The 20,899-nt window shown below is 42.6% G+C and overlaps 1 protein-coding gene across 1 annotated transcript in view; it reads right to left on the bottom strand.

Moving 5' to 3' along the window:
• The window catches only part of LOC120066562 (neuronal acetylcholine receptor subunit alpha-7), a 30,423-nt gene extending 11,321 nt beyond the window's left edge, over nucleotides 1-19,102 (bottom strand). Inside the window, exons 1-6 of the mRNA XM_039017988.1 lie at nucleotides 19,075-19,102; nucleotides 10,366-10,505; nucleotides 8,293-8,337; nucleotides 4,712-4,821; nucleotides 2,459-2,538; nucleotides 926-1,093 (exon numbers count right to left, since the gene is read on the bottom strand). Of these exons, the coding sequence (XP_038873916.1) occupies nucleotides 926-1,093; nucleotides 2,459-2,538; nucleotides 4,712-4,821; nucleotides 8,293-8,337; nucleotides 10,366-10,505; nucleotides 19,075-19,102 (571 nt within the window). The remainder of the gene's footprint in view (nucleotides 1-925; nucleotides 1,094-2,458; nucleotides 2,539-4,711; nucleotides 4,822-8,292; nucleotides 8,338-10,365; nucleotides 10,506-19,074) is intronic.
• Between the last annotated feature and the right edge of the window lie 1,797 nt (nucleotides 19,103-20,899).

Raw genomic sequence — 20,899 nt, 5'->3', positions numbered from 1 at the left:
ATGCCCATATAGGAGGGAATCATAGAGCATGTTGATGGTGAAATGGGCAGATTACTTCCTGCGATTTCTATTACGTGGGGCCTCAATGCTCCATTGGTTGGTCTCCTAAGGACACATTCCTCACTCTCTTGCTCCATCATCTCTTTGTTTCTCTATCTCTCCCTCTCCATTTCTTCATTTCCGTCTCTTGGAAGCACATGGATGTGTTTTGGCTCCCCAGGGAGCGATGAACAGGCCTTTGTTAATCATTAGCCCCCAACATGACTCCTCCGTCTATGTAAAATGGAGACATTCCATTTATGGAGGGTGAGGGCGGGGGCAAACATAACCTAATAGAACCATTCCATCAGGGGTGGTAAAGCCTCATGTGTTTTCGTGTCATTCCCATTCTGAATAGAGCTCTGCATGCGAAAGAAACATCAGGGTAAGGCTCCTTACAGCAGTCAGGGAAACTGAAATGCCACTTGCCCGTCACACTTTGTTGCGCTTGATTTGGCAAATAGTGCCTAGATACGACCCCCCCCTCCAGGTGCAACGAACTCCATGGAAGCGTCTGCCAACCCACCCCTGCAGGGGGTTCACTAAATAACAGCAGGACAGTTTTAATTGCTGTTGAATAAATGTAGGCATATAATGATTGTTATGTAAATCCAGTTCCATTCCTCAACAATCAGATGTCTTTAGAGGCATCAAAGCCATTGTTCTTTTGAATATTAGTTCAGTCATGGCTGCTAACTGCTTTCTTTTTTTATTACAATGAATGTGGATCCACAGAGCTGCCCTTGTTCGCACACTACGTCCAGCATAGATCTTACATACAGGAAACTGTGTGATGTTTTAAATAGTAATCATAGAACCAAACCTGACTTCTTCGAGCATGACTCTGTGCTTTCTATGGCTCTCTGCCATTCGGGACTGAACTTACCCACGAGGTCCCACTCTCCATTAGCAATGTATCCAGTCACATCCGCCTCTATCATCTGCAGGTCTAAAGACCAGCCCCCGTACGTCCACGAGCCAAACTTGAGGTCACAGCGCTGGACATCGAAGGGAAACCAGCGCACGTCGATGTAGCATGTGCTCTTGAAGATTCCTAAGCATCAAATTTGCTTAATTGTATAAACTGTTACTGAAGCAATACATCAAGAAATGGTCAACAGAATGGAAGGATGGGATGAAAGAGGGATATTAATAATAATTCCCCCTCATTATAAGGGTGCCAACAACGGAGCCCTGGGGAACTCCAAAACTGTTGATATGAGAGGGGGAGAAGAAGCAAGAGCAAAACCAGCCTGAGCATGATGGATTGGGACAGGGTTCTTTGATTTACATGCCCTGGATCCCCCACAAAACAAAATGGCAGAAAAATGTAATTTGTTCCCAATCTCTAAGCGTCTGCAAAGCGTTTCCGCCGCAGCCATTCTGCCTATGTTGGATTACTTTTCCCTGCAATAAGGGTCTCTCTGGACATTTGTGAATGGCCTATTTGACTGAATTAGTTAGTCGTTGATAGCAGGTTGGTTGTCATGTTTTGCATAGCCCCCTCTTTTCGTCCATCCAGCCCCCAAAGTAATTAATGTCCGCTGTCTATCATGATGCAGCTGTTTGTGGCTCTATTGATTTCTGTCAGTTACAACTCTGTGTTTTTCTCTAATTCCTGCAGTCAGCTGGAGGGAGATACTCAGACAGGGTGCACTTTGCGATCACCTTCCTTACACGTAGGTCGTGCTGGTCCCCTGTTGGTGACATACTGTCAGGGACTTGTATGTCTACATCCCGGAGGTGACATTACTGGGTCAGAGAAGATGGGGTCAAACTAGGTGGTAGGGTAGACATGGGAGAGGGTTGTGACAGCTTATAGAGACATTACCCCCCCCGCATCCAATTTCCACATCTCAGTCACTGCCTCGTTCATAACTCTGAGATGAATCAATGCCTGTCGTAATGACATTCTTAAAGGTCATAAAGCTGATTTACAGACTGATTTGCTTATAGGGAGCTATTTGACTACACTGCACTCCATATCCCGACGGAGACCATGTGTCAGCCAGCCCCACTCGACACACACCCACAGTGGTTCACATGTCTTCTAATTCGGCATGGCGTTGTGTAGAATCTAGTTAATCAGCTCTGCATGACTTAATCCATTAGATTTGGGAGGTTCATCATCACAGGCACAGGCCTTTGTTTGTGGGAGCAGAAAAAAACTAAATGAATAGCAGAAGCTTGGAACGAACACAGAGTGATTGCATCATCATTCAGATCCATAACTTTTCATGGCTTCTTTTATTGGCCCAGAGGGACCTCTCTGACCAAATTGACCTGGCTTATTTCCTGACCACTATACCATTTTGACACAATTTCCAGGCCCACTGATATATACCAGTGGAGGCTTTTGCAGGGAGAATAAGGAGAATGGACCTCCCCCTGTGATCTAGGAGAAGTTAAGGAGGCTTACCTGGGGGGAGATACTGGCAGTAGCCAGTGGAGTTGACTAGGACGTTGGTGTGGAAGGTGGCATCAAACCTCTCGTCAGCGCTGAGCATTGGACACAGATTAGCAGTTAGCATCCATCAGCGCTTTATTTGCACATAAAATCTAACCTTGTAGCTTTAGCGGGAAAACAAGACCGTAAAGAGCTCAGCAGAGCTGGGGTGTCACTGCCGGCGCAAGGGCTGTGTAAATCATAGTTACTCAGCATAGTGCAAAACAAATAGCATAGCATAGATCATCAACTAGACTCAGCCGTGGGCCAATTTTTTCATGAGAGGATGGTCAGGGGTCCGGAACATAAATACAAATAATTTGTAGATGGCAAATTTACCGCAAGAAGCCCAAACAGATATAATATTTGACTAAAACATAATAATTTCAAACCTTGCTTACATTTGTATACGATCCCATATATCTAGAGAGCTATTATGTGTGGGAATACATGGAGTTGATTTGCTGGTGTTCTTACAGTCTTTTATGTCCAACAATAGAAAACATTGGGGGACAAATAAAATCCCCTAAGGGATCAGTTCTGGAACCCTGACATAGACTAACACACTGTACACACACACACACACACACACAAACACTGTACACACACTGTACACACACACACACACACACACACTGTACACACACCCCCCCACACACACACACACACTGTACACACACACTGTACACACACACACACACACTGTACACACACCCATACACACACACACACACACACACACACACACACACACACACACACACACACACACACACACACACACACACACACACACACACACACACACTGTACACACTGCACACACACACACTGTACACACACACAATGTACACACACTGTACACACACACACTGTACACACACCCATACACACACACACACACACACACACACACACACACACACACACACACACACACACACACACACACTGTACACACACACTGTACACACTGCACACACACACACTGTACACACACACAATGTACACACACTGTACACACACACACTGTACACACACTGTACACACACACTGTACACACACACACAATGTACACACACTGTACACACACACTGTACACACACACACTGTACACACACTGTACACACACTGTACACACACACACACACACACACACACACACACACACACACACACACACACACACACACACACACACACACACACACACACACACACACACACACACACACACTAGTGAAGAAGTTGCATTAGAATGTGAATGAGCAGAGTTGAGCATGTGCAGATTAAGCAGGCTCAGCTGCTTCACAGACAGCCCATACACAAAGAAATGACAACGACAGACACAAACACACACACAAACAAATCAAGAGCTGCACAGTGCCCCCACTTTGATAATGTATCAGTCTGTGCTTCTCTCCAACATAAATCCATGTTACTCTAGCTAGCTGTAGCACTGCAAGATACAGTCACAGCAGTACAGATGAAAGCATCTCTTCATAAAAAAGATAAGCCTACCAGCATCTGACTCAGACATCAACCATTAATCTTTTCTATTTACTTATATGTTTCTCTCAAATAAACGTGTCACCTGTATCTGATCTGCAAAATACATGTTTGATAGTCTACACAGAAAAACAATTCAGTAGAACACTGTGTGCTAATTAAAAAGTTCCTCTACAACGTCTCTACATTCTTCAGGGCCTCGATGTTCTCTGCCTCTGATATCGCCCCCGCTCGTTACACTACTGACATCAATACATTGGACAAGTTATTGGAGCTTATCTTTGATCAGGCCTCCTTCTCTAAATGCAAATGGAGCTCTGTTCCGTCCCTGACGCTCTCCACAACAATTGCTCAGCATAAGGAAGCATATCCAGACTAGCCTCGGCTGCTAGCGTAGGCACTCCCGTCACGTTGATGTTTTTAAACAAATAAATATAAATCATGACAGGCAAATAAGCTATTTTTACTCTTTTTGATGTACTTAACATATTACGGATCTGATATAAGATGCAACACATTCAGTTCGCTGAATAGCAATTGTGTTGAATGAATGGCATCGAATGAAGAAAGACAACACCACACACAAGTGCATCAAATGGATGATGGTTCACCTTCTCTTAAATCCAAATTATAACAGTAAATGTTACTGGCTAGCTAGCCGACACACTGACTTAATCCCACAATACAGTACCATGATGTATGAGTAGTGTTACGTACCTATTGTAGAGGAGAATGTCAGGCCTCCATATCTGGGTGTCAGGGAACCTGACATTGGTAACTCCAGGGTAGTCTGTGGTGTTCCACTGCAGGTAGTAGTCAGTCCAGTACTAGGAGACCACACAGATAGGTTAGGAAACACTGGAGGAAGTTCATAATAAGACTTAACGCTAATGTGTTATAATCAAGTGTGTTATTTACCCATTGTAGAGATTGACACTTACAAGTGTTGTGAGACAAGGTCCAGGTTAACTACATAATAATTTGCACCAGGTGCAATAGGGTTCAATTAAACAATAAGGCCAGAAGCGGAGTGCCTGGATACAGCCCTTAGCTGTGGTATATTGGCCATATACCAAAACCCCCCAATGTGCCTTATTATTATTATTAACTGGTTACCAACATAAATCGAACAATAAACAATAATCTTTGCATCATACCCGTGGTATATTGTCTGATATACACACGGATGAAATGATGTCTTCACCCTGTGTTATTCCTTCTTATGACTTTAATTTGGCATTTTTGTTTTACATTCTTTGGTCAATTTCCTCTGGGGGAAAAAAACAGTTTAACTGTGAACTTGGTACAAATGCTCAGTATATCTGGACCTAATTATCTGCCCACAGGGTTACGGTATAAGGTTACCTAGCTAATGAACAGAGAGAGGCATACAGAAAAGTACAAATTCCCAATGACTGTGAAACATTCGTGTTAAATATCTATACACTCTGAACGGCTGGTCAGGCACGGTAAGGTATATTATTAGACTTGAGCGGTCTGCCCAGACCTCGTATTTCTACCGAATGACCTCACACAGAAGACAAGCCTATAACTCTGGCCTCTTCCTCTCCAAATGGAGTACATTGTTTGAGCAGCACACCACAACCCCACTCTGGCGAGCATCTCTCAGTTTCGTTGGAGGCTCACTGACTCGCTCTCTCTAATCATTATCTCTAATTATATAATTACCTTCTGACAATGGAATCATCCTTATAAATATTCTCTGGCAAAGGACAGGTATGCTTAATTTCCTTTCGATGAGAGGAGAGCAGTCCAAATTGGATTACATAAGTGGGTCATTTAAATGGACTTATCTTGTGGCAGAAGGCATTGTTGTCACGTTCCTGACCGGTTTTCTGTTATTTTGTATGTGTTTGACGGTCAGGGCGTGAGTTTGGGTGGGTAGTCTATGTTATGTGTTTCTATGTTGGTTAAAGGGTGACCTGATATGGCTCTCAATTAGAGGCAGGTGGTTTTCATTTCCTCTGATTGAGAGCCATATTAAGGTAGGTGTTTTCACATTGATTGTTGTGGGTGGTTGTCTCCTGTGTCTGTGTTTGTCGCGCCACACGGGACTGTCTCGGTTTGTTTGTTTGTTCGGTTTTGTGTAGTCTGTTTTCCTGTTCGTGCGTTCTTCGTGTCATGTAAGTTCGTTTGTTCAGGTCTGTTGACTGCGTTTGTTATTTTGTAAATTCTCAAGTGTTTCGTGTTCGTCTATCATTTAAATAAATTCATTATGACTGCATACCTCGATGCGTATTGGTCCGACCCATGCTTCTCCTCTTCAGACGAAGAGGAGGAGAGCAGCCGTTACAATTGTTTCATCACAGTGGCTAACCAGCTTCAGGAGAGTTGTGTATGGGTAGTGGAATCCCAAAAAATCTAAGTGAATACCTCTGAGTGAATAATCTCTGTTCACTCAAAAGTGTTCCTTAACTCCCACATGTAAATTAATTTTATGCTGTCAGAAATATGGCGCGCAGTAAATATGCTCAATAAATTACCAGAGAGGAGGCATCTGCTGGGGATGGGAATTCACACAGTAGATCATGTTTTTCTCGTGGGCTATTTATGCAAGTTCAATCATTCCCTCTGCCAGCATGAAACCTTTAAAGAGCCGCGGTAACGGATGTTGACATTTGAAAAATACCCACAGCTCGGGGCATAGAGACATCTCTCCCCTCAAAATACAGACTTCCAGCATCAGAGCCTGGGCGGATCGCTTTCCAAAACATTGAGAGAGGGAGCAAGGAAATTCATTGAGCCCTTAAAATCAAATTAAGCTAAAAGACTACTTCGCACTGGAGGCAATTTAACAAAGAAAATGTGCTGGAGAAAGGTATGGCTGAGCCCGAGGGGATAAAACAACCTTTCTCACTGGATGAAGATTGTGAGATGTTAGGAAGGGATTAGTTGCTTCTCTAAATTTTAAACACAACTTTCGTAAGACCGTGAGAATTCTGGGAATTCACAATACTGATAAGAAAGCTAATTAAATATGAGCAGCTGTACGAAATGGGTTAAAGAAAAGAAAACGTGTTTACATACAGTATTTGTATTCATGGCTTTACTGTACTGTTTTGTCATTATGCATATACTTAAAAACCAATACAATTATTATACAAGTAGCTTCTAACTGCTAATAATCTGCTATAATGTTCTTTATGTGAACTGGAAAAAGCACAAGTCTTCCACCCCATCACTGCCAAAGGTGCAAAAGGAACTAGGCTTTTGAGCCTGTTCTGCCATGTCAATGTCTGTCTGTTCAAAACATACAATTGTATTGTCATTCTTTATTTGGAATAAAAACGCGTGTTAGTCTAAAAAAAGAGGCACCCATCAAAAAATACAGTCTGTATGAGCTTTAGCAATGACACAGGCTTTTTCCAAAGGGGACTTGAGTTCACAAAATGGCCGAGTGGAGTAGTGTACCACATAATAATGTGTGTGCGACACCTTTCAGTAAAAAAACTCAGGGAAGGTTATAGATGACTTACTTCAAAAACGTATTCAAACTGACACCATATTGACAGACGAGCCTGACAGAGCCTTTCAACTCCACATGGAGTGTCTAAAAGGGAAATGCAGTATTAGTAGAAGCAGAGCGAGCATCGCGCGTCCTTTTTTGCTGTTGAGGGATTTTATTTTATCCGACAGCTATTTATCTAGGTCAAATACTAGGGTTGGGAGAAGCCAATTCGTTTAGATACTTTGGGAGCCAAGTTGAAGAAGAAAAAAAACGACAAAAATAATTTGGCTAAAGGCTTACACTTATCATGGACATTTGATTCACACTTTTCTTCTGGGTCCATCTAGACACTGTCCCTTTGGCACTCGCCAGCCCATCTGCAATGGTCTGTGAGAGCACGGTTTAATTTTCTTAATATAGTGGCACTCCCCTATCCCAGTGAGGATTGGGAATGGAGCTGAGGGCCAGTTTGTCAAGGATGAGGGGGAGAGGATGGGTTTTTGGGATAAAGGGCAGAGCTGACAGACACATCCATCAAGCTTGTTAGGTGTAGTAGATCCTCTAAGGACGTTCTTGAGCATGACCCTTAAAATTCTGCACATTTACTGTTGCTTGGTAATTGAGGAGCATTAGCAGAGTTCATTGATATACAGGGGGGCCTAACTGTCTGACTCGATAAAGGAGGATGATCACAAAGACACTCTACCCGGGAGAAGGAAAGGGGGTGATGGAGGACAAGTGTCTTGATATGAACCTCTGTCTGTTTCGACGCATATCTTCACATGCCACATACTCTTAAACTCAAGGTTCGAATGATGAAAGAACTCACCAGCTGTAACCAGATGTTGGTCGTCAGGACCTGGTTCTTCTCATCCTGTAAACATACAAACACAATCCATGTCTGTCACCAACCAATGCTAGAAAATATTCTAATTTGTCGCTCCACCTGCCACACTTAATAAAAGTCTTGCTGGAACAGGACTTTTCGCTAGCTGTAATTCGTCTTAGATATGGCCACTTGCCGATAAAGGGCAAATGACTATGAATAACGTCACTTTGATAAATGTCCTGCATTTGAAATCCTCTCACAAGCAGGTAGCAAAACATGGAGCTACTGCATCTGCATAACAACACCAGGCAAGCATTTCTATTAAAAGACACAAGCTGCTCCAAAGCAATGGTTGAGGTGAAAAGGTAATGTTGAGGTAATGTTGTTTAAAAGTGGAAAGGTTATTGGTCTGTGGGTGCTGGGCGGTGGGTAATGCGGCATACTTAAACTTTTACCAGTGAATGCATATCATTTTTTCCTGTTTATGGGCAAACGCTGCAGCCGCCACAGACCCCAGCTGTTGGCATTGGAGTTCCAGGAAGGCTCAACTGTGTGGCTCCATAAATGGTCACTGGCCAATTACAGTAGCTGCAAACATGAACCTCATGCTCACGGACTCACAGACTAATTTGATGACTTGTTTTTTGAACTTTTCAAAGTATATTTGTTTACTTAGGTTTTTTTTCTCACAATATATTATATATATATAATCTTAAATCATCCTTGTAATATTGTATAATCATGGACGCAATGTGCTCTGTACCCTAAAATGTGATTAGCTAGCAGTAAATGGGAGCAGGCACGTGTAGTGAATTGTGACTAATGTTTCCCAATCCAGCAGGGCTCCCACTGCACGAAATAGGGTCTCTTTTAATCCCAACGCAGCACACAGCTGGGGTCCCCCCAAAACACAATCTCCACCAACAACAGAGTAGAAATGGTGAAACAAAGAATGACAATGAAATATTCCGTGTAGCTATTTACCAGGGATAGGCAACTGTTCTCGAGGGCCCCTGTTACAAAGGTTAATGTAATAGCCGGTGTTATTACATTAACCGTTGTTACAGCCCCTGTGTGCAGACCTTTGTTCCAGGCCAGCACAAGCACACCTTTCAATTAATTGTGGTATTTGAAGTAGTTTATCATTTAAAACTGGGTATTAGAGATGGGTGGGAACAAAAGCCTGAACACACTGTGGCCTTTACAAGACTTACAGTGCTATTAGGAAAGAAGCAACAAGAGTAGTATCGTAGAAAACAGTAGGCATGAAAAGTTGAAATAAGATGGTTAAAAATCACTCACTAATGTCACATTTGTCAAAATGCTCTGCCTGTGATTTTCACTTTTCACACGCTCCCTTCCAATTCCGTCTGATATTATGGTAAGTGATCATTTCAGCACATTCACCGTTCTCTGCCGGCGCTTTCCTCCCATCTAGATTATAGATCTACAGTATGCACAGACAGTTCCATAGCACCAGTATGATATACATTCAGCGCAGGGAGGCTGTTTCTGACACAACAGTATGATTTTGGCCAAGACAGTATGCTCGTGACCGGGTGGATTCAAATCCCTCAACTACTGCTACTTTGCTACAAATCCTCACATTCCTCTTTCTTATCTCCTCAATAACACATACGTAGATACTTTGAAAAACGGTGGTATTCTGTGGGCCCAGGGAACGTTGGGGTTGTCAGATGCTGGGTGTAATGGTGGAGAGATGAGGGCTACCGTATGTTGTTTCATCTCCCCTGCTGGCAGTGCCCTGGCAGGGGGGAGTGCATCAGACACACAGGGGGGGAAAATGTCTGCTGCCTCTCAGCAGCACTGTGGGTGAGCTGAGCACCGACCGGGAAACACAGCCGCACAGGGAGCCTTGTTAATGTGGCTCACACATCCTATCACAGGGAGAGTGTGTATGTGTGTGTGTGTTTGATATCATCTCTAGTGCTTCGGAGGGGAGAGCTGATATATCCATCACTATGTGTTACGGTGATGCTGTCAGTGTTTCTTTCATTGCGTGCTTACAGAGTGTGTGTGTGTGTGGGTTGACAGATGGCTCATCAGACTCACCACATCCATGATCTGCATGAGGCTGAAGCTGAAGTGTACGGTGAGCGAGTGGGAGTCATTGAACACGGGACGCTCCAGAGGGTTGTAGTTTCGCATCAGGTCCTTGTACAGTCTGCGCTGGTGCTGTCCCTGTAGAGACACTAGGGGCCATTCACGCCCGCAAACACACACACACAGACACACATGTCAAAGACACAGACATCCCATCACCCACAGTTTGCAACCCTTACATTTTTTGCATTCTGTATGTTACGGTCTGGAAAAATAAATAAAAGCTCAACCAAATGTAGATCAAAACTAGACATATCTATCTAACTCCACCCGGCACAGCCAGAAGAGGACTGGCCACCCCTCATAGCCTGGTTCCTCTCTAGGTTTCTTCCTAGGTTTTGGCCTTTCTAGGGCGTTTTTCCTAGCCACCGTGCTTCTACACCTGCATTGCTTGCTGTTTGGGGTTTTAGGCTGGGTTTCTGTACAGCACTATGAGATATCAGCTGATGTAAGAAGGGCTATATAAATACATTTGATTTGACATTGAACTGAAGTCTGTGCCCAGTGGGACAGAGATATCATAAAATTCCAACTCCGAAGAACTTTATAAAACAGTATAACAGAAAGCATTTATTTTTGTAGTGCCAATTTTTCACACATTCAGTAAAGACAAGGCTTTAAGATACAGCATACATTTTTGAATTTGATACTGGTGTGCAATTTCATACAAAGTTATACAACTATAAATAAGGCAAACAAAATAATCTCTATTGTCTGTTTTTGGTCTTGAACCCCATCCGGTCTCATCTGCTTCATGTATCTGGAGACACATCAGTCTGTCTCTTCTCCTTACATTGTAGAGAAGACCGCAACTATCAGCTCAAACGGCAAGGTACTGCAGTCCGGAAAAACAACCTGGTGTCAGAGCATTTTGTATTATTCTGTACGTAAATGTTTATATTCCATTTAGTATGATATGTTATGCTTCGTATAGTATGTATTCATTTGTGGATGTCCATGTTACGAATTTGCAAAAATGTACAATGTGTTACGAATTTGCTAAACTTCCAATATGTTATGAATTTACAAAACATATGATATGTTACAAATTCCAATTTGTTGTGGCTAACATTAGCTAGGTGGCTAACGCTGATGTTAGCTTGGCTAGGGGTTAGGGTTAAGGTTAGGAATTAGGTTAAAGGGTTAAGGTTAAGGGAAGGGTTATCTAAAAAGGTTAAGGTTAGGGTTAGGGGAAGGGTTAGCTAACATGCTAAGTAGTTGCAAAGTAGCACGTAATGAAAAGCGGCTAATTATCTAAAGTTGTCCGTGATGAGATTCAAACACGCAACCTTTGGGTTGCTAGACATTCGCGTTACACGCCCACCTATCCACCACTCCTTGCCTTAAGTAAAATGCTGTCTTGTGTCACCATACCAAATGTAACATATCACAAATCTTGGCTTTACTGTACTATGTTAGGTCTAGTCTATGAGATCAGGTTGGGGAAAAAATACCAAAATAGTTCAAATACATCCTCATCATTTACCTTTGAAACAGAGTTTTCCACTTCATTGCTGATCAGAAGATCTGCACCTTTCAGTTTCCACTTGTTTGCTCTAAGAGGCGGAAATTGTACCTGCTGATGGACTACATGACCAAAGGTATGTGGACACCTGCTCGTCAAACATCTCATTCCAAAATCATGGGCATGAATATGGAATTGGTCCCCCCTTTGCTGCCATAACAGCCTCCACTCTTCTGGGAAGGCTTTCCACTAGATGTTGGAACATTGCTGCGGGGACTTGCTTCCATTCAGCCACAAGAGCATTAGTGAGGTCAGGCACTGATGTTGGGTGATTTAGGCCTGGCTCGCAGTTGGCGTTCCAATTCATCCCAAAGGTGTTCGATGGGGTTGAGGACAGGGCTCTGTGCAGGCCAGTCAAATTCTTCCACACCAATCTCAACAAACCATTTCTGTATGGGACCTCACCTTCTGCACGGGGGCATTGTCATGCTGGAATAGGAAAGGGCCTTTCCCAAACTGTTGCCACAAAGTTGGAAGCACAGAATAGTCTAGAATGTCATTGTATACTGTAGTGTTAAGATTTCCCTTCACTGGAACTAAGGGGCCTAGCCTGAACCATTAAAAACACCAGACCATTATTCTTCCTCCAACAAACTTTACAGTTGGCACTATGCATTCGGGCAGGTAGCGTTCTCCTGGCATCTGCCAAACCAAGATTTGTGCTTCAAACTGCCAGATGGTGAAGCGTGATTTATCACTTCAGAGAACGTGAATCTAATGGCGGTGAGCTTTACACCACTCCCGCTGACACTTGGCATTGCGCATGGTGATCTTAGGCTTGTGTGCGGCTGCTCGACCATGGAAACCCATTTCATGAAGCTCCGGACGTACAGTTCTTGTGCCGACATTGCTTCAAGAGGCAGTTTGAAACTCAGTAATGAGTGTTGCAACCAAGGACAGGCGATTTTTACGGGCTACGCGCTTCAGCACTCGACGGTCCCGTTCTGTGAGCTTGAGTGGCCTACCACTTTGCGGCAGCGCCGCTGTTGCTCGTAGACGTTTCTACCTCACAATACCAGCACTTACAGTTGACCCAGGGCAGCTTTAGCAGGGCAGAAATTTGACAAACTGACTTGTTGGAAAGCTGGCATCCTATGACCGCGCCACGTTGAAAGTCACTGAGCTCTTCAGTAAGGCCATTCTACTGCCAATGTTTGTCTATGGAGATTGCATGACTATATGGTCGATTGTATACACCTGTCAACAACGGATGTGGCTGAAATAGAAGAATTTTAAGGGGTGTTCACATACTTTTGTTTATATAGTGTATACTATGAGGTTGGAATAATACTGTGACTAATACTGTGAAAATGATGTTAATGGCGTTTTAGTGTAAGAGCTGTTTGAAAAGACTGCCTAAAATGTTTGCCTGTTTTGGTAGGTTGGAGTCTTGGCTTGCCTGGTGACATCCTCAGGCGGTAAATTGGTTAACAGACCAATAAGAGAGTTCCAAACCTTCTCTTCCAATAATGGCTAGTTTTCCCCTCCCCACTCAGACCACTCCCAGACTCCCAGTCCTAGCCAAATTCTTTCTTAGAAGCTATTTTTGCCCATTTTGATTGAAAACAATCATAGAAAGGTACTTCATTGTTACGTAGAAATGGGATCAAAACAGCTACATTGGACCTTTAAAAGTATTTTTGTGGTAGAAATGTACAATTTTTTACTCAAGTGAAGTCAGATGCCCTGTCATTTTCCCTGCTGCAAATACATTCATTCATTCAAGCTTCTGGTTGTTATGACCTTCAAAAACTGCAGTCCGTGTTGAAACAAGAAAAAATAAATCATGGTTCTGCAACTTTTTTTTTGCTTTCAGATTTTGAAGACTTGCTGTTGTGCTGGAAGGGAGGAACTCAAAAGGTATTAGAACGTTTTAGGATATTATTTGGAGAGAGAAATATGATGGTGCATTGAGTGATGACAGCTCTTTAAAATACATTTTGTGGTAGTTGAAGAACTATGTAGAACAATAGGTTTGTATGTAGACCTACTTATACCTAGCTGTAGATCTATCCAATAAATAAAATATTTAGGCTAACCGTGATTTCAGCTTGAATAGAGGTGAAGTAGAGGAAGAAGTCATACCCTCTAAGTTTCTGTCTAACCTGTCGGGAAACTGCTCAGAAGTTTGAAAGAAAAGAAAAGCAGTAAGGCATAATATTTTAGCGCGAACCCTACTCATGTCATCGTCGTTCAGGCCCTACTCTACCTGGGCCCGATTGCGCAACATGAAATTACAAATACAGTAACAAATACAGCAACTTTCTCCATTAGTAGCGGATTGTCTCTCGTCTGTCCGTCTCTCCCTACACTGCCCCATGCACTCCTCTGCGTGTGTGAGTATCCATAGCAACATTCCATTCTGATTCCAAATGTAAAAAGCAGAGTAGACCAAGGTGTCAAACCATCTACGTTTGTGTCTAAAGTGCTGGGAAAGTGGTCAAAATGTCAGTTATTTGTAAAAAGTTGGAAAATAATTTGTTAATGCAGTTACTAATACAGCTATATTGTTAGATTGGTAGAATATATTTTAATATCGATTTCAGATTTGAATAGCAGAGAAGTAAAATTGTTGTGTAAATTGTTGGAAAAGTGGCCAAAGTAGCTGATTAGTGTCAAAGGTTACATCGTTTACAGTGAATAGAACAGAATGTTGGGAGTCATGACGTCACAACGGGCCCTTAAGAATGCTGCTGGAAATCCCATGAAAGTTGGAGGACAAAAAAAGCTTAATAAAAAAAAGAGATCCAAAAAGTTGCATGCAAGCAACTCAAACCAGACCAGTTTGCACGTTTTAAAGTTTGAACGGCGTTTTAAGCTTAAGACCAGTTTGCACGTTTTAAAGATTGAACGGCGTTTTTAGCTTAAACAGTATAAGAGGAGTAGTGTGTTAAATAATAATAATAATAGCAATAATAAGTATGTAACTTATGTCTAAGATTTAAGTGGGGACTCTTGCTTCGCAACACTGCAAGGCGCACTGTTTCATGTACAAAGTGTACACAGGTGAGGGACCTTGTCCTTGATACGATGCTCAAAGGTTCTAGAATCTTCTCTGTGCGAGAAAGGTTCTACAAACTGATCTCTGGGAGAGACTGATTAAGAGCTGTCCATGGTTCTGATTAGATACAAAAGGAGCATTCTGTACTTCTACCTCAGTTTTAAAGTATGGAATAGAGATAATAAAGTATTATTAGTCAGATGGCGCCTCACACTTTAAATGTAATTGTTTCCTTTATGGAAACACATCGTCTTTTTACAGGAAGATAAATCTATGTCGATGTAGGCTAAAACAATGTCAGAAGAAGCTACACTTCTAAGTTTCTCATTTAACCGAATCAAGGCTAGCCCTCTCTGTAATTGACAAAGCCCTCTCTGTAATTGACAATGAACATCTAACCCACGGTTTCAAAATCTCACTATAATAACATTATGATAACACATGCACAGCGTTGCCTACCGTGAAACAAGCAGACGATGGTAAGTAAATACAGGGTAAAAATCCGAGCCTCCATTGCATGACAGACCAAATGTGCCTCCTATGATAGCCTAGACTATGTGACAGTTCCGAGACCACTGTTATACAGTAACCGGTAATTAAAAAACGCCAAAAAGTCACCGGGCATCCCAGACAACGCCTGGCACACGGTTGAAAATAGTTGATAACGAGGCTTGACATGCGAAGATACGGATTTGTATTTGTGCTCCGGGGGAAGGGGGGGGGGGGGGGGGGGGGGTTGGTCGGGTGCTCTTCCTTGAAGCCCTCCAAAATGAATCGCAAATCGCGACACTAAACTCACATGGCTGTGACAGAACTAGTCATGCTGTCCTTGCAGAGGCAAATCATCGAACAACCGCACTGGCAGCTACTATTTCGAGGAGGCATACAGTAGGAGAGTGTGACAATCATTCACTGGGAATTATTAACATAATGTCTATTCTGGTTGCCAATACCCCAAATGAATATGATTATGATTAGATTACATATGTTTATGCAAAAACGCACACACACTGCATCACCTGTAGATTTAGCTAATAAAATGGCAAAAAGTATGGCGCGAGAAAAGTAAATATTATGGCGGATGAATTAACCCACAATCCTTAAACGTATCCTTTATGAAGTGAAAGAAGCCACTGTACTGGGCTGTTAATTAAAATGACTACCTGTAAAAAGACGATGTCTTTCCATAAAGGAAACAATTACATTTAAAGTGTGAGGCACCATCTGACTAATAATACTTTATTATCTCTATTCCATACTTTAAAACTGAGGTAGAAGTACAGAATGCTCCTTTTGTATCTAATCAGAACCACGGACAGCTCTTAAACAGTCTCCCCCAGAGATCAGTTTGTAGAACCTTTCTCGCACAGAGAAGATTCTAGAACCTTTGAAGATAGGCCTGGTTCAATCTTCTCTGTACCAGAGGGACCATTTTCCAGATAATCAAACCAAGTTTGTTTGATAGTTGGAAGTAGGGGGTATCCAGTTTGTTAGTCTACCCAGCAGCAGCCTCCCGCTGGTTGCAATCACAGTTTCATCCTAAAAACGGCAAATTAAAACATGCTTTGAAACACTAGATCACTCTAAACTATAATACATTGTTTGCATTACTTTACATCTATTAACTGTGTTGCAGCAGCATTATGAACGTATGTTTTCATACAGGTACATGTCTCAAATGATCTTATGACTGTGGTAGCTACTCTAAAATCAAACAATTAGATGGGGAACAGGTGAAATACTATCTACTTCTGAGATAGTTCCCTTTAAATAAGCACAGTAGCTCCAGAAGTGTTATACACAAATCCACTATCCAGTAACAAAAAAAAACATCTGGATAGTTACAATCCAAATATAAATACCTTATTTACGTGCAGTTATATACTTAATATATTAAAGGTGCAAATAGATTGGTCAATGTGACTGATTTATAATTAATTAATTGACTGTCATTATTTGTATTCTAGTGAGAATGAGAAATGTCTAGTATGAAAATTTGTGAGACAGAGTAAAGCTGATATTGTACCTACAGCCTTGCTATTGGTTTTGTTGAGTTAATGCACTCAAACACATTGATAGGAACTGCAGAAAAAAAATTCAACATAGCTTTGGGGTATTCAAGCAATGTGTGTGATGAAAAAAGACATATCGTGGGGTTAGTGGACATGTGGGTTAATTGATCTTGAGCAGCCAAGATGATCTATAGCGTACTTAATGCATGTTTGAGGTGGTCTCACTTCTATTGCAGGAAAAGAGCCAAGAGCCTTCTGAAACGCAAAGAGAAAACAGAATATCTTGCCACAATGCAAGGCTCTTCAACAAATCTGCATAGGAAAGTTTAACTTCAGGCTTCAGCAATGGCATGCACTGCCACTGACATGTCAAAATGTTACTAAGTAACGGATTAAAGGTTGGAATAAATGGGTGCTGTTGTTGACAACCATATTAATACAAGTGGGATTAATAACGTGGGATTCTTGGGACGTCCCTACCCCATTGAAGTTGGAATGTAAAATGGCTAGGTAAGGGTTATGGTAAGGTTAGGGTTTAGGGTAGGGACGTCTCAATGATCCCATATAGCATGAACCATAACATAATCATTGTCAAATAATGGGATCATCTTCTTAATGACTAATCATCACCTCAACGTTGTTAACTCACAACGCCAAAAAACAAGCTCTTCATTTAGCGACAGATCAACACCGAACAAAATGCTCCTTTTATCTCTTCTCCATCTCAGGCAGGCTCAAGTTCACGTTTGATTCCCGCCAGTCTTCCGTTCAACACATCATCAGGGGAATTTCTAATAAATGTAGACGTTCTGCAAACGTACACACATCTTTACATACCTACTTTGACGACTCAGCATACTGAATTATGCAGTAAGCATTGATGCAATGAGAAAATTAATTCATGAGAAAAACTTAAGTCTGAAATAGGAGCCTACTATCAATAAACCCACAGAATGCAAAGTCATTCATTATTAAAGGAGTAACAAAAAGGTATTTTCCAAATGTGAATACTGATAGCAGCTAACCTATCAGTACATGTGGCCTAGGGTGGTCTAGCAGTCTAACGCTGCAGTATGGGTTCAATCCTTCCCACCGCTAGTTCAGCACATTCTCTCCTCCATCTTTAATCCTATCCAATAAACAAAAAATATGCTAAGTGAAAAAATCTAGGAGCAACAATGGCTCAGCCGCGAAGTGCTAGGCCACACAAGCTCGGGACCGCCGAGTGCAGGAGCGCATAAAAATTCTGTTCTCGGTTGCAACACTCACTACCTAGTTCCAAACTGCCTCCGGAAGCAACGTCAGCACAAGAACATGCACAAGCCGAAGGTCACCATGCACACTGCCAAGCATCGGCTGGAGCAGTGCAAAGCTCGCGCACAATTGGACTCTGTGAGCAGTGGAAACGCGTTCTCTGGAGTGATGAATTGCGCTTCACCATCTGGCAGTCCGACAGAGGAACTATAACGTTTGTTGGAGGAGAAATAATGGTCTGGGGATGTTTTTCGTAGTTCGGGCTGGGCCCCTTAGTTCCATTGAAATCTTAACGCTATAGCATACAATTACATTGTAGACGATTCTGTGCTTCCAACTTTGTGGCAACAGTTTGGGGAAGGCCCTTTCCTGTTTCATTATGACAATGCCCCCGTGCACAAAGTGAGGTCCCATACAGAAATAGTTTGTCGAGATTGGTGTGGAAGAACATGACTGGCCTGAACAGAGCCCTGACCTCAATCCCATTGAACACCTTTGGGATGAATTGGAACGACGACTGCGAGCCAGGCCTAAATCACCCAACATCAGTGCCCGACCTCACTAATGCTCTTATGGCTGAATGGAAGCAGGTCCCCGCAGCAATGTTCCAGCATCTAGTGGAAAGCCTTCCCAGAAGAGTGCAGGCTGTTAGAGCAGCAAAGGCGGGACCAACTCCATATTAATGCCCATGATTTTGGAATGAGATGTCTGACGAGCAGGTGTCCACATACTTTTGATCATGTAGTGTATAACTTATAAGCACCATAGAGTGGCATCTAGTGACTATGGCCAGTACTGCAACATCCATCCCCTCTCCTGGTGAATCCTGTAATTATTAATCAAACCAGACAAGGTCATTATCCAACCTTGCAGGATTTGTCGCTGGCGGCCCATTGATTCTAGTAATTCATCAAAGCCATGCTATTGCAGTGTCTGGAGAGGACACAGCATGTTTATTCATGAGGGGTCTTCCCCTCAGGGACGGCGGACCCCAAACACTCCAACCAAGGGGGGGAATTAACCCTGTATCACTGGTGGAGATTAGGGCTTCATCCCAAGTGGTACCATGTGGGCCCTGGTAAAGAGTCATGCACTGTATAGGGAATAGGGTGTCATTTGGGAGGCATCCTGGAAAATCCTCTATGGACGTTGCCGAACACAGTTTGATGACTAACATTCACTGAGTGTACAAAATATTAAGAACATCTGCTCTTTCCATGACATAGACTGACCAGGTGAATCCAGGTGAAAGCTATGACCCCTTATTGATGTCACTTGTTAAATCCACTTTAATCAGTGTAGATGAAGGGGAGGAGACGGGTTAAAGAAGGATTTTTAAGCATTACGACATGTATTGTGTATGTATTGTGTATGTGTGCCATTCAGAGGGTAAATGGGAAAAATAAAACACTTAAATGCCTTTGAACAACGTATGGTAGTAGGTGCCAGGCGCACCGGTTTGTGTCAAGAACTGCAACACTGCTGGGTTTTTCACGCTCAACAGTTCTCCATGTGTATTAAGAATAGTCCACCACCCAAAGGACATCCAGCCAACTTGACAACTGTGGGAAGCATTGGAGCCAACCATGGGCCAGGCTTTCAAGTCCAGGCCCCGACGAATTGAGGCTGAGGCTGCAACTGCATATTAGGAAGGTGTTCTTAATGTTAAATACACTCAGTGTACGTCCCTTGGTACGTGCCAAATATATCATGGCATGTTTTATTGCTTTGTAAGGGCACCTAAGAAAGTCAGAGGGAATCATGGTCATTGAAACTGACAATCTGCATTTCAGTGCGTTCTTCCCAAAGTCTACGATTTGTGTACGAAAGGCTGTGAAGAAATAGTAGTTCATCATATTAGAGCTGTAGCTCCAGCTACTAGTGAAGTGGAGCAGAGCATTCTGGGTGATCTCCAGCTCAGAGTTAGAGAAAAAAGAAGCTAAGGGTGTGTTTGTAAATTGCCTCCAGTGTATCAGTGTGCGATCTGGGCCATTCGTGAACTCAGAGATCACGATGGACGCTCTGGCCAAGGAGTAGGGCTGATCCGAGCATTGTGACCTCTCAACCGCATTCAAGCACCTAAGCTAACTGGCTAAAGTTGGCTAGTTTGCTAGCTATTTCCAGAAATAAATGAGAGAACACCTCACTCGTACCATTTCAAGTTCATGAGTTGTGGCATTGCACTGAAGATGGCAGTGCTTGGCTTTAGAGTACATGTGCAGCGGCGCGCTTTTGGTCTCCAATTATTGCAGGCACGGTCATGTTGTATACCGCTGTATAGTCTTGAATAGCATCAAGATGTTATAGCCATGTGGTTACCATGTGGTTACCTTCTTATTGTTTAGTATAGTGAATTGGAGATTGTCTTAAGTTTATATCTATGATTCACTATTGTGTCTTTATTTCCCCCTTGTATTTTCAGACCACACACAACCAAGTTAACACTCAAGCTGTCAATCAAGCCATAAACATCCTACACATCCTGCTTTGCCCTATACTGTGTGAATCCTCATCTTTATTAAACCCACCACAAAACTGTAATCCACTTTACTGTCATCTGTGCCCCGATCAGCACCTGGGAGTGAACACATTAAGCAATACCAAACCAAAGAATATACAGTCCACCAAGTCTTCCACTTAGGGTGGCACATTTCCGGTATCTTTCGTAAAATTCCCAGGTTTTACAGAAAT

The sequence above is a fragment of the Salvelinus namaycush genome, chromosome 21 (genome assembly GCF_016432855.1).
Source record: "Salvelinus namaycush isolate Seneca chromosome 21, SaNama_1.0, whole genome shotgun sequence".
Lineage (NCBI taxonomy): Eukaryota > Metazoa > Chordata > Actinopteri > Salmoniformes > Salmonidae > Salvelinus > Salvelinus namaycush.
This window is presented reverse-complemented; position numbering and strand designations above follow the sequence as displayed.